Source organism: Emys orbicularis, chromosome 3 (genome assembly GCF_028017835.1).
Source record: "Emys orbicularis isolate rEmyOrb1 chromosome 3, rEmyOrb1.hap1, whole genome shotgun sequence".
NCBI lineage: Eukaryota > Metazoa > Chordata > Testudines > Emydidae > Emys > Emys orbicularis.
The window spans coordinates 127,535,744-127,550,055 of NC_088685.1; the positions used below are offsets into that span (position 1 = coordinate 127,535,744).

General features: G+C 45.4%; 1 protein-coding gene across 1 annotated transcript in view; it reads right to left on the bottom strand.

The window, feature by feature from the left end:
* The window catches only part of C3H6orf118 (chromosome 3 C6orf118 homolog), a 53,945-nt gene extending 45,704 nt beyond the window's left edge, over positions 1-8,241 (bottom strand). The window contains exons 1-2 of the mRNA XM_065402250.1: positions 7,540-8,241; positions 2,825-2,947 (exon numbers count right to left, since the gene is read on the bottom strand). Of these exons, the coding sequence (XP_065258322.1) occupies positions 2,825-2,947; positions 7,540-8,241 (825 nt within the window). The remainder of the gene's footprint in view (positions 1-2,824; positions 2,948-7,539) is intronic.
* Positions 8,242-14,312: the final 6,071 nt, after the last annotated feature.

Sequence of the window (14,312 nt, forward strand, 5' to 3'; positions counted from 1 at the left end):
AATTTGTAAACGTGTGAAGGGATGGACTTAATGGAGAATTTTTTCCAGGAGTAAAAGTTGTGTGGTTAGATATGCTTCAATGCAGAATCTGGCAGGGAGCTGTGAAGCCCCCTCCCCCCCCCCAAGGTGGACAAGGTAAGGAGGTATGTGAACAGGGAGGTGGCCAAATTCCTTGGAGCCATAGAAGGGTCATCTGCAAACACTTGGAAGGTGGTAAGGTGATAGGGAATAGCCAGCATGGATTTGTAAAGGACAAATCATGTCAAACTAATCTGATAGCTTTCTTTGATAAGATAACGAGTCTTGTGGATAAGGGAGAAGCGGTGGATGTGGTATACCTAGGCTTTAGTAAGGCATTTGATAAGGTTTCGCATAATATTCTTATCGATAAACTAGGCAAATACAACTTAGATGGGGCTACTATAAGGTGGGTGCATAACTGGCTGGATAACCGTACTCAGAGAGTAGTTATTAATGGTTCCCAATCCTGCTGGAAAGGTATAATGAGTGGGGTTCCGCAGGGGTCTGTTTTGGGACCGGCTCTGTTCAATATCTTCATCAACAATTTAGATATTGGCATAGAAAGTATGCTTATTAAATTTGCAGATGATACCAAACTGGAAGGGATTGCAACTGCTTTGGAGGATAGGGTCAAAATTCAAAATGATCTGGACAAATTGGAGAAATGGTCTGAGGTAAACAGGATGAAGTTTAATAAAGACAAATGCAAAGTGCTCCACTTAGGAAGGAACAATCAGTTTCACACATACAGAATGGGAAGAGACTGTCTAGGAAGGAGTATGGCAGAAAGGGATCTAGGGGTTATAGTGGACCACAAGCTAAATATGAATCAACAGTGTGATGCTGTTGCAAAAAAAGCAAACGTGATTCTGGAATGCATTAACAGGTGTGTTGTGAGCAAGACACGAGAAGTCATTCTTCCGCTCTACTTTGCGCTGGTTAGGCCTCAGCTGGAGTATTGTGTCCAGTTCTGGGCACCGCATTTCAAGAAAGATGTGGAGAAATTGGAGAGGGTCCAGAGAAGAGCAACAAGAATGATTAAAGGTCTAGAGAACATGACCTATGAAGGAAGGCTGAAAGAATTGGGTTTGTTTAGTTTGGAAAAGAGAAGACTGAGAGGGGACATGATAGCAGTTTTCAGGTATCTTAAAAGGAGGTGGGAGAAAACTTGTTCATCTTAGCCTCTAAGGATAGAACAAGAAGCAATGGGCTTAAACTGCAGCAAGGGAGGTTTAGGTTGGACATTAGGAAAAAGTTCCTAACTGTCAGGGTGGTTAAACGTTGGAATAAACTGCCTAGGGAGGTTGTGGAATCTCCATCTCTGGAGATATTTAAGAGTAGGTTAGATAAATGTCTATCAGGGATGGTCTAGACAGTATTTGGTCCTGCCATGAGGGCAGGGGACTGGACTCGATGACCTCTCGAGGTCTCTTCCAGTCCTAGAGTCTATGAATCTATGAACAAGGGTCGGTAATTTTGCATTCTGGCATAGTGTATGGGGCACCAGAGTTATTTCAGGAGGATGGGGTTCACCTGTCAGACTTGGGCACAGACCCGCTTTTGGCTGATATAACAGAGACATTAGGAGATGTCTGGGAACCTGACTGGATGGTAATTACTGGCACCTCCTTGTGGTGGATGTCCAGTTCAGGGATGGGATAAGGTGACCAAATAAATGGCTTGGTGAAGGTCTTAAAAAGGAGGTGTTTTTTAAAGGAGCAGAAGTGGGGGAGGGGATTCGGGTCTCCTATGACTGGCACGGCAGGATGCCGACCCCTCTTTCTTATAGTCCACCTTCAGCCTCGTTCAAGGGTGGGGGATGGTAAGGTCCCAGCAACAGGTTGGCTGGGGGACCTGGATGGAAAAAAGGGTGGGAGGGGTGCTGGTGGAATCTCCTGGGTAGATATTGAATGATCATGGAGTTTCCTGCACTGTACACTTTTATCTGCCAGGTAGTCCCAGACATCCAATAATAAGATTGCAGCCTGATTAAAACCATATCAGGTGTCCCCTGTCCTTCTTTCGGTATAACCAGATAACATGACTTGGGGTTATGCCTGAACTTATTTCCAACTTGCTTCTGAACTGTTTTACTTAACTTTCCTTATATTTTACCAGGCTTCACTTGGCTATTGTCAAGCCTTTTGGGGCCTACTTACATTTCAACATATTATATGAATATAAGCAAACATTATCTTTATAGGCTATGCAAGCCCCCACCTCCCACTGTGTGCATGTTCACAACTCGGGCAATGCTGCCATCCCCTTAATGGATCAGTGGAAGACCCTCTCTCTATTAGCAAAGTGATACCTAGAGATGGTAGGGGTGCAGAGCAAGCTTTTGTCACCTCAAATTGCTGGGCAGGCAGGCAGACTGACTTTTTCTACAGTTGCTCTCTCTCTCTCTCAACCCTTCTCTGCTCTTGTATGTTTAGCAAAATTGAGCGGAGGAGCCAGAAGAGACCATTAAAAAAAAAACCACCATCCAACCCCTGTATGTCCAATTACATACAAGTTAGGAGATTCTTTGAGCATATCAGGAGCACAGGAAGACTTAACAGGTGTGTCTGATTTTAGTGTGTGGCCAAGAGCTCAGGGAGGAATAAAAGGAAAGTATAAATGTCACTTCATTTACAGTAGCTAGGAAGGGGTGGACATGCTAGTTGCATAGAGTAGTGTTAGCTGATTCAGTGACATTTTGTGAACGGTCCCTAGGGTGCATAGGGCACAACACTGGTAATACAAAACAGAAGTTAGAGAACCTTTAGATCACAATGTGCTAAGCCTGACTGGTATCTCTTACCTTAACTTCCTTCAGAATATCACCAAATATCAAAGAGCTGTTGCAAATATCTTCAAACACATCCCCAAAGACCTGCAACCGTTTGAAATGGGGACGGTTACAATCACAGATCCTCTGGAGCTCCTGCAGTAAAAATCAGCATTAACAACTGCACGCAGGTGTGTGTTGGATGCGTCGTCCCCACTCGGCTCTAGGAGGTACAGACAGCACAGCACAGGCTTGAGACTCAGGGATATACTTTAAAGCAGTGATTCTCAAACAGCAGTCCTTCAACCCTCTGTGGATCTGTGGAGCCCTTTCTGATGGCGTACAGAATTAAATATTATGAGAACCAAGCAATGGAAGATTAAAGGATTAGGCAGAGATCACTCAAGGAAAGATTTTCTCTCATTCATAACATGGTTCACAGGATGAAAAATACATTTGGAGAACCCTGCTCAGCAATAAGAAGAAAGGCTCAGATTGGAAATGAAAAGTAAGTGTTGTTTATAATAGCCAAGAAAAAATAAATAGAAGCTCAAGGAAGAGTGTTATAGGCAGCGATTAGTATATTACGCCTGAATATATTGTTAAGTATCATTGCTTAGACGTTTAAGGCCAATTCCTCAGCTGTTATAAATCGGTGTAACGCCACAGTCTTCCACGGATCTATGCCTGTTTACAACAGATGCCCTTAGAATCCATCATCTCATTCCTTAAAGAAAACTGTTAGCATGGAGAGTGAGAAAAATAAGGAAATCTTGGAGGTATGCAACATTTATAACCTCATGGTTAGGGCCCTACCAAATTCATGGCCATGAAAAATGCATCACGGACTGTGAAATCTGGTCTCCCCCTGTGAAATCTGGTCTTTTGTGTGCTTTTACCCTATACTATACAGATTTCACGGGGGAAAACCAGCATTTCTCAAATTGGGGGTCCTGACCCAAAAGGGATTTGCAGGGGGGTTGCAATTTTAGGGGGGTTGCGGTAGTGCCACCCCTACTTCTGTGCTGCCTTCAGAGCTGGGTGGATGGAGAGTGGCGGCTGCTGGCTGGGAGCCCAGCTCTGCGGACAGCAGCGCAGAAGTAAGGGTGGCAACACCGTACCATGCCGTACTTACTTCTCCACTGCTGCTGGCGGCAGCTCTGCCTTCAGAGCTGGGATCCCGGCCATCAGTCACCACTCTCTAGCTACCCAGTACTGCACGCACGCACACACACACACACACACACACACACACACTTTTTTTTGGATCAGGACCCCCTACAATTACAACACTGTGAAATTTCAGATGTAAATAGCTGAAATCATGAAATTTACAATTTTTAAAATCCTATGACCGTGAAATTGACCAAAATGGACTGTGAATTTGGTAGGGCCCTACTCAGGGTGTCGTGACTGTTCATATAGGCATCTCTTCTGATTACAAAATCTTAGGCATTAGAGACGGAAGAGCTATGTCAGGTCATCTGCTCCATCCCCATCCACTGCAACATTTGCTCTATAGTGCTTCTAGTCTAGTCTTTCTAGTGCTCTGTCCATCTCCCATATCATACCTGTTTCAGGGAGATGTTCTTATTCAGGTGATGAGCTGTTGCACGGTTTCTCTTTGTGAACATTCATATTTCACAACAGAGGCAGAAAGGAAAATTTGCAGATTCGATCAAAGGCCAGAGTTTGCCATTGCTGCTGGCTAACAGCTTTAACTGTAGTCGACTTTCACAAAGTCACAAAAAAATGTGATGGACTCAAACTTGTCCTGGAGGAAATGTTCTCTGCATTTTTTTAGAGAAATGTCAATGTTTTTGCAGCAAAACAGTTGTGTTTCTTTTTATTAAGGCTAAACTGCTCTTTTATTCTAATAGCAAGATGCCATTAGATCGTTTATGATAATGAACAGCACACAATCCCTTCATTTCAAATTGTGGCAAACCTTGCTCCTCCGATTCTGATTCACAACTATGTACCTTCTCTAGCTCATTCTACTGACAGCGTGATCATATTTTCTTCCCAGTGAAGAAAAGTCTCTCTTGATTCATTATCGCCTATAACTGAGTCTCCTGGATGAAGAATTAGGAAGTGCAAGGTTGGCCTATAAACTCTTGGTTTTCTGGGCATCTTTAATGCAATGTAAAGTCTATAATCAGGCAGTTCCTGGAAGGTCTCTCTCAGGCAGTTGTTTATTCCTTTGCCTGCTCTCCTCTTGTACTCCCTGATGCACCCTGGTACCAAGTGGAGAGATATTCCTCTAAGTCAGTGGTTCCCAAACTTTAACAACCCGCAAACCCCTTTCACTAAAATGTCAAGTCTCGTGAACCCCCTCCTAAAAATGAATATTTTCAAGGATTTTTTCCCTTACCTCAGCATAAATTATAAAAGCAGTGATCTTGGAAATATAAAACTTGTTTTTATGACATGCTTATTACACACTATTTATTAATTATTATTTATCATTACAGTATTTTTGTTACATTATGAAAACAGCAACACTATTCCAAGATCTCACTTTTGTAGCTTGTATCAATTTTGATTAAGCCTGTTATAAGACAAGGCTCCTATCAGAGACGCCAGTAGAAAAAAGGGGTGTGGGGGCAAAGCCCCCGCACAACCCAGGGCCTGGGGGGGCCCGTGGGGGCCGCCGGAAAAAAAAGGGAGGGACCTACGGGGGGCACGCCGACGAGGGGGCTGCATGTGACCCTGGTCACCCCCCCGTACTGGCACCTCTGGCTCCTATGTTTCATCAAGGACTATCAGATGTGAAGCAGCATGAAGGTACTGTATTTAAGAAGCCAACTCAAAGAGTTCCTCCTACACAAGCATTCAGGTCTTGAGCAGTCCAGGCACACAACGCACGTTACAACAAAGCTTAAACTTGTTCTTCATAATAATTTAAAAACAACACTAGCAGCCTATTTAATTTTAAAAACAGCAAAAAATATCCACCTGCCTTTCTATTTCATATAAGGAGTCTTGAAGTTTATATCTCCTCAGTGTGATAGATATGCTTGCTTTGATCTGCTTAGCTCTTGGAAGTCCCCAAGGCTCGGGGGTCCCTATGGACAGCTCTGTCCGCCATTAGGGAATTTTTTCCCCGAGAACCCCTTGTAATATTTCGTGAACCACCATGGGTTCACGAACCCCAGTTTGGGAACCACTGCTCTAGGGATACCTATTGCAGGTGGAAGTAACCAACTTCTTAGCCAATTCTCTCAGCATGGCAGCTTGTATCTCAGAGGTGGTGGTTATCCGTCCTCAAGCATTCGGCCCTATTACCAGAGATGTACACTTTGTCCTAGTGCAGCTGCTGCAGTAGGTTGGAGACATCCAGGAAGTGGGAGCACTCCTTTCCTTAGCTGTTCGTCACCCATTTCATTGCCAACATCCGGTTTGCCCAATGCTGTCACTGAGGTGGGCTGCTGCCTCTTTCAAGCCTGGACTATCAGTCTCCCTCTCTGCTGAGCAGCCATCACTACTCACTGGCCTGTTAAGCTCAGCTCCCTGTCTGCAAATACCGCTGATCACCTACCTGCAGCACTCTTATAAAATAGCTAGTGTGTAAATTGGGGAGGGGGAGCTTTGCCTCTTGCACAGCCACAGGATAACATTTCAAAAACCCTGTATGCTGCAGTCAGACAGATTTCTATTTCTGCCATAGTACTTTTATCTCTCTAGTTATCTCCCTGCCTACTGCATCATTCCCACGGCTTCTGAATACCATGGTGACCTAGGCAGACAAAGCTGATAGAGAGAACAATTAGGAGCCATCGTATCAATGGCCAAGGACAACTAAGCTATCTAAAGTCCCCCTGGCCCATCAATAGAGTGGTCCATCAGCAAAACAGCATCCCTCCTTAGAGACCTCTGCAACCTGGTGGTTCCAAGAATACACAACAATTAGTGTTGGTGACTTGAATGCTGCAGTGCAAGCAGGGATTCTATGGTGCACCAGAGAAGCTCTGCTAGTACCATCTTCATCCCATTCTGAGATTCACATCCGAGCAGGACATCCTTAATCAAGGCCAGTTTTAGAGTGGGAGACCACTTGCATTGAAGGGTGGATGCAAAAAGCTTGGCTACATCACCTCCCAAACTCTCTCTTGATTCAAGCTGAATAGAGTGCCCAGCTGGAGTCATCTAGTATGCAAAGCCCAAAGCCTCATCCCAAATCAAATCATGGTTAGTAATCACTGGTAGCATGTATTCTTAAACTTAACAGCAGGAACTCAAGAGCAAGTTCAGGATTGGCCAATACCCTGTGCTTCTGAGAAAGACCCCATGCTATGCATGGTCAGTGGGACCAATACTGACACACTGTCAGCCTGTGCTATGACTCTTCCTTGGCCTAGAACAAATTTGTACCCACCCTCACACCCCTGCACACCATGAAAAGGATCAAGGGACACAAGCCCTTGTAAAAATGATTCTCTCACATGCCCAGACTGAAATACATTTCCCCGCTCACAGCAGCATTAATCAGCTGGTAGGTGACCCAGCACTGCAGTTGGGTGCCCAAATGAGAACCTAACAAGGCTTTTCTGTCTCTAACGACTACTAAATGAATCTCTTACTGTACCTCCTTGGCTACAATGAGTGGGGCTCTCTCATAGCAATGATCAGATTTATCATTTCTTACCCTGTCCAGCTTAGAAGGTTTGTAGGATTTGGGGGGCGGTGGGGCGGTGGGGGAGAGGATGTGTTGTTTTTGTAATAATTATTGACATGCTTTTCCTTACCTGAGCCAACTTCCTTTCATGTCGCTCTGATGCTTTGCTCCCACTGATGTCATTCTCTAGCAGATCATGCTTGGCAATAAAATCCCTCTGAAAATGTAAAAACTTGTTAAACTGATCAGTTTTAGTCACTCCAGCCAAATATGAAGGCATAAACTGGTACTCGTCCTTAGCAACTTCAGCAGCACAACGTCGACTGTTCTTAACTGGCTTGTACTTCAACACCTTCATCACTGGCACATCTAACTCTTCTCTTTTAAGTGGTTTATTGAGTCTGTCGGTTTCCTCCTCTATTTTCTTTTTAAGCTCTTTCAACTGCTTTTCCAAAGGAGTAGAAGTTAATGGGCCATTCACTGGGCGATCAACACTGGCCAGGAGTGCCTGAGCGTGTCTGTAGATAGGAGAGGCAGATTTGGCACGCACTGGAACCAGTGTGGTGCTGGGGGTGAAATCAGCCAAAGTATTTTTCATCTTCTTGGCTGTCTCATTGCATATATTTTGAGCTGGGAGTTGCTTTCTTCCTGTCATGAAACGTGTTGGTGTCTTGGCGCTGTCCCAGTATCCCGGTTTTACATTCTCTCGGGGCTTATAAAGCTTGTTATGGTTTAAGTGTCCTGAAGTGTAAAGTTGAACATCGGCTCTGTGGGCCTTTTCCAAGCCATCTAAAAGATGAGTCAGGCTCCTCTCTTGCTTGTTTTCCGCCATAGTAAAACTGATGATTATATCACAGAAAACAACAAAAAGTAGTATAGTTTTAGTTGAGAAAAACATTGAACATATGCCTCACCTCTTCTAGCTTCATAATAGAATATTTTAAGTGAAATTAGTGGTTGGATTCTCAGCCCTGGATAGCCAAGCCCACGAAGTATCAAACCAAACAGCATAGGAAGCAGTCGTGTCAAATTCAACATGACTTCCCCACAATGTGCCCCATTCAGCATGCCTCAATCTTGAGCTGGGAGTACCACCTGTAGGGCTAAAAGACTGAATCCATTCTCCATGCCCAGTAAATTGCTGATCTCGTCCCTACAACCATACCCGTAGGTGCAAATTGTGATGGGAATTTTTGTAGGACCCTTGAATGACATTAGAGTCTACAGCGAGATAGACTGCAAACACGATGATCTGTGGAAAATTATAAGAAAGAATTCCAAGAGTTGCCAAAAATATTAGTGACGTGGAAAACTGAGGGGAATTTCCTGATTTTTTTGCAGGGAGGAATTGAGGCTTTTTAAAAAAAATACTTTTATAACACATCTGATTGTCACTCACATTCTGTTTCAAAGTTATGTCTTAAATCAGATCACTGTGGTGTCGTGGTCTCTTTGAAGTCACTCAGGAAAATGCCATTTCTGCAAAGCATCTGACAGAGGATGTCTGCGTAGTTTCATCAGGAAGCAATGTAGGAGAGCTGTGCATAAAACCCTTATCCTACACCTATTTATGCCTTTGCTTAACTTTAAACACAAGAGTAGTCTCACTGATTTCAATGAGATTACTCATGTGCTTAAAGTTAAGCATGTGTATGCATAAAAGCTTGCAGGATCAGGACCTTAATACTAGACCCAGTGTGTGAGTCAGTCTACAGTAGCTAAATAATCAAGTGTAACTAAGATGCTTAAGTTTAAACTCAGTTGCAGCAAAAAGTTTGTCTAATACAGTGTGGGCAGCCAAGATAGACATGTTAGGAGGAGAAGTATTTGGCATATGTAGGAGCCTAAGCTACTCAGTGTGGTTTTTGAGCATAGCTCTAACACCGTTTGACTCCATGCACACCAGCCAGTTATCACAGCTTTTTCGTCACTATATGTAGGTTGGTATTTACCCAACAAATCTGTTGGACAAACCAGGCTTTGCAGACGTATGCACTGAGCCTCCAAGAGTCAGGGGTTCTGTTGCAGCTCCTCAGCAACTCACTCCCACTGGCACATGTGCAGTGGCTGTAGTGAGCAGCTAAAAAATCATTTACAATAAATCTAGGTGCAGGTTCTTCCCTGCCCTTGCTATGTAAGAACAGTGGCTGAGGAACTGCAAAAAACAAAACCTAATCTACCAGCTTAGTTGGACAGAAAGTCACACTTTGGCCCCATCTTTGCTGGCCGTAGGACAAAGTTTGAAAATCATATTTAAACATGGTTCAATCACTGCTCCATCTAACATAACACGACGTGACAGATCGGTGTTGTCTGTGGCCACCCCTTGTTTGGGGCTAGGTCTGGCGGAGTGTGGGACACGGTTTTTAAAAAGGAGATTTGCCAAGATTTAGTTACAATTTTCCTTGATAGTAAATTGATATGAGAAAGTGACAAACCACCCAATTCTCCCCCTCCTCCCACCCTCCATGGTTTACATTCTTCTTTTCTTTTTAGAATGCCAATTCTAATTCACTTCTAATTCTAAAACAGTTTAATTGTTATCTGGACAGACTTGTTCTAGAGGGATTGAACTGAATGTTCTTATAAGGTCATGATTTTGTTGTGAAAGCACATGAGAGAGAAAAGAGCACACTGCGAGGTTTAAGGAAGGGGAGAGGCTATGACAGCTGGAAATGAAGGGTTAATGGGGTTATCCCTCATCAATTAAATCCCAGCTTGTTTCTTTAAATAAACAAAACAAAACCCCTTTGTAGCAGATGCTTTTATTTTCTCCTGCAGCACAATAGAGTGACCAGTAGGATGGGTGCATGTAGGGAGGCAAAAAGGCAATGCAGCATCTAGCCATTACAGTGCGGTACTCCCGGGTGCAGTCAGGGGAGGGCCCGAGGAGCGCTCCGCCCTTGATGGAGAGAATAGAGCTGGGCTGAGATCAGAGCACGCTCACAAGTTGTCTTTTTAGTTCCCTGTGGGGCAGAGTCATGGTAGCCCACAGTTCTCCTGTGGCTTTGGAGACTGAACTAACCCTGAAGGTCATCTCCTCCAGGTCAGATTTGAGGTGCAATAGTAGGGCAGTGTGGGGAAATGTTCATTGCTGCTGCCTATGCTGCACCTGTTCTGTGGATTTTTAAAAAAAAAGGAACTTCAGTTTTTCAGGATCACTAAATTCACACAATTAAAACCAGAAGCAGGGCCGGCTCCAGGCACCAGCTTAACAAGCAGGTGCTTGGGGCGGCCAAGGGAGAGGGGCGGCACCTGCGGCAATTCGGGGGCGGCAGGTCCCTCACTCCCTCTAGGAGCGAAGGACCTGCTGCTGAACTGCCGCCGCCAATCGCGGCTTTTGTTTTGTTTTGTTTTGTTTGGGGCGGCAGAAATGCTGGAGCCGGCCCTGACCAGAAGAGAAGTCCTGGCATATTTAACCAATCCAGCACCTTGATTAAATTAACACCCAGTTTTATACTAAATATAGCAATTAAATCCACTTGTTGGACCAGAGTCACAGGTAAGTAAAAAAGTCTAGAGGGAGGCTAAGTGGAAGCAAATCTATGCTTTCATACAGATCCCTCAAAGTTTATGATATGCCAACTTAGATTCCCTCTAGACTCTTTCTAAACTTATTTATGTAGACTCCTGTAGACTCACAGGGTCACATTCAGTCATGAAATGTAAATTAGATTCCCTTACACTAAACAGTGCAGCCATAGAGCTACTTACACCCACTCGCCTGGTGTCTGTAGTCAGGGCCGGCTCTAGCTTTTTTGCCACCCCAAGCGGGGGGCGGGGAGGGAGCCAATCAGCGGCACTTCGGCGGCAGCTCAATTGCGCCACTTCATTCTTCGGCGGCAATTTGGTGGCGGGTCCTTCACTCCCTCTCTTCCTCTTTGGCGGCACTTCGGCGGCAGCTCAAAGAAGAAGAGAGGAACTGAGGGACCCGCCACCAAATTGCTGCCGAAGACCTGGACGTACCTCCCCTTTCTGTTGGCTGCCCCAAGCACTTGCTTCCTTCGCTGGTGCCTGTAGCCGGCCCTGTCTGTAGTGTGTGTTATTGTAATTTGCACATCAAAGAGTTAAAAGATGTATATTAATTAGCTTCTCCCTTACTTTGCTTTACACCTTTTACATCTCATTCCAGGCTCCATGGTATACACATTACATCAATTTATAATCCTTTAGTCCTAAGTGTGTATAAATAGCTTAAAGGGAACCTAAACTAGAGAAAGGGGATCTCACATCCCATCTGAACTTGGCCCATTGCATTTTGTTATAAGGAGACAAGTTTAGATTCTAATCTGATCTTAGATTCTAAATGCTCTGGAGCAGGAACTGTGTCTTTAATGTGCTTGTACAAAACTTAGCACAAAGGGGTCCAGATCAGACCTCTGGGCATTGTTATAATATAGGAAATTACATAGAACAAACTATGGTAAAGAACATTATTAAGGTTGCAAATTCAAGCACTCAAAAGTTAAGATTAAGAAATGCCAGAATTAAGTTAGGAATGCCTTTGCAAACTTAATTTGCTCCCCCCTTGTGAGTCTATCCTGTATACTGAATGAGGTAGGGGCCCTATGAGAAAATATACTATAGTACTAAAGGTGGGTGGGAGCATGGCTCATCTCCCTTGCCCCTCCCTACTTGGGAATTCAGGGAGCTCCTGCCCCAGATGGTGTCCCAGAGGATATAGGCTGCTAAAGACCATGTGCAGGGTCTAGGGCAGATTTACAGGGGAACGTAAGAACGGCCCTACTGGGTCAGACCAAAGGTCCATCTAGCCCAGTATCCTGTGTTCCGACAGTGGCCAGTGCCAGGTGCCCCAGAGGGAATGAACAGAACAGGTAATGATCAAGTGATCCATCCCCTGTCGCCCATTCCCAGCTCCTGGCAAACAGAGGAGCCTGGTCTGACTCTCTCTCTTGCCCACCCAGAAGCTGGGGCTATGTGCTGGCCTGGGGGTGTAAGGAAAGAAGAAGGGGTTGTCCAGGCAGCCCAGCCGGGCTCTCTCCATTCCCCTACCCACAGTGCTGCTACTGCTCTGGCAGCTCACAGGTATTCCTAGTGCAGTGGAGGCTGCCGCTGTGGGAGTGACAAGGCTGAGCTCTTCAGAATATTTAGTGATTTGAGCCAAAACATCTGCCAAAATGTTCCAGAAGAGAGACATGAGAGGAGGGAAATGGTGATTTTTAACACTCAGAGCTTGTCTACAAGAACAATTATTGTAGCTGTTCATGGCAAGCAGGGGCGTGAGTGTGCGCTGTACTAGCCTGCTGGGGTCTGATTGTGAGCATCCTGCTGATGTGTGTTAGCAGCTTGGCAGAGTGCTTTGAGCTAGTTCTCTTTGAAATGGCACTAGCTCAAAGCGCATCAGCAAAAACTGGTGAATGCGCATCAGCAGAGTGCTGAGGGACAGTCAGACCACAGCAGGCTAGTGCAGAGTAGATTGACACCCCAGCTTGTTCCTGTGGACAAGCCCTTAGCTAAATCTCAATAGACTGTCACCAGACACAGAAAAGGCACTTTTGTAGCATGAGGGGATCTCCCTGTCCGGAATGTCAAACAATGGAGGTGCTAATGCTTCTTAGAGAAAAGGTCCCCAGAATCCATTATAATGGAAAGTGTTAGGAAACATAAATATAGGGGCTTGCTACTACCTCATCCTATAATTAAATAAGAACACGCAACAGTGTAAATGAATGTGTTTTATAATATTCTACAGTATTTGTCCAAAATAGTACATTTTACAACAGTACATTATCATACAATACTACGTTATAGCTCCAGAGTGCAGAGCCTGGGCCCTTTCCTGTGCAAAACTCGAGTAGTTCTTTTACAAGGTTACTGATGCCTGTTCCCAGCCTGCTCTTGAGAGCTGCTGAGTGCTCTCAACCCCCAAGTGCTGCTCAGAGCCCGGTCGGATCATGCTCTGACACTGTAAGCTCACAGGACAGAGAACTTGAGTTCAATTCTGGTCCTATTTATGCTGGTGTAAACAGAATTATTGGAGTCTTTGGAGTTACTCCGTATTTATCACAGCGTAGCTAGGAGCAGGTTGGGACCCTGCATCTGCTGTTATGCTTTACGTAGCACCAACCACATGATTGGTATTGAAAAATGAATGGTAGTAGTCCTGCTCTGCTTCTCGGGCTTGAGGAAACTGAAAGCACAGTTCATTTTCAGACATGCCAAACCCATGAAAAAAACGCAGACATTGGGCTTCTTTTTGGCTTAATTGGCTTGTGAGAGTTGCTTGTTGGCTAGTTTTTGGCCTGTAGCTTGTTGCAGCTTGTTGCTTCTTTTTTTTAATCGGCCTCCGGCAAGCAGGGGTAAGGGGGAGAGAGAGTCAGGGATGCACAGTGGGCCCACCACAGTCCCAGACTGCACGCCGGGGGCAGGGTCAGATTAATGCAGGGGCTTTAGGGGGCTGCATCCCAGGGCCTTGGGCTAAGGGGTGGCCCTGCAGGCCCACGGGCCGGATGGGGCCTGCTGCTTCTTTTCATCCGGCCCGCGGCAAGTTTCCACACTGAGGGCCGGTCACTGGTCCCCAAGCCTCGGCACCCTCCCACCCCCCCCTCATGGGCGAGGGGCGTTCAGGGGCACGGGCAGGGAAGAGGATGCACACGCATGCTCAGCACCGCTGCCACGCAGAGTCGGGCGTGCAGCGAGATGCGCACACACGCCGTAGCTGGACTGGAGCCAAAATCACCTGATTCAAGCTTTCATTCTGATTGGCCGGGACCAGGGGCGGGCCAGGGCCGGGAGCCAAACAAGAAACTACAAGCTACTGTAAAAGCCCTGAAAGCCAAAAAGCTAGCCAACACGCAACGCACGAGCCAACTCAGCCTAAAACAAGCCCAATTTCCGCTTAGTTTCTGTGGATTTGGCAACTCTGGGGGATCCTGCCTTAGC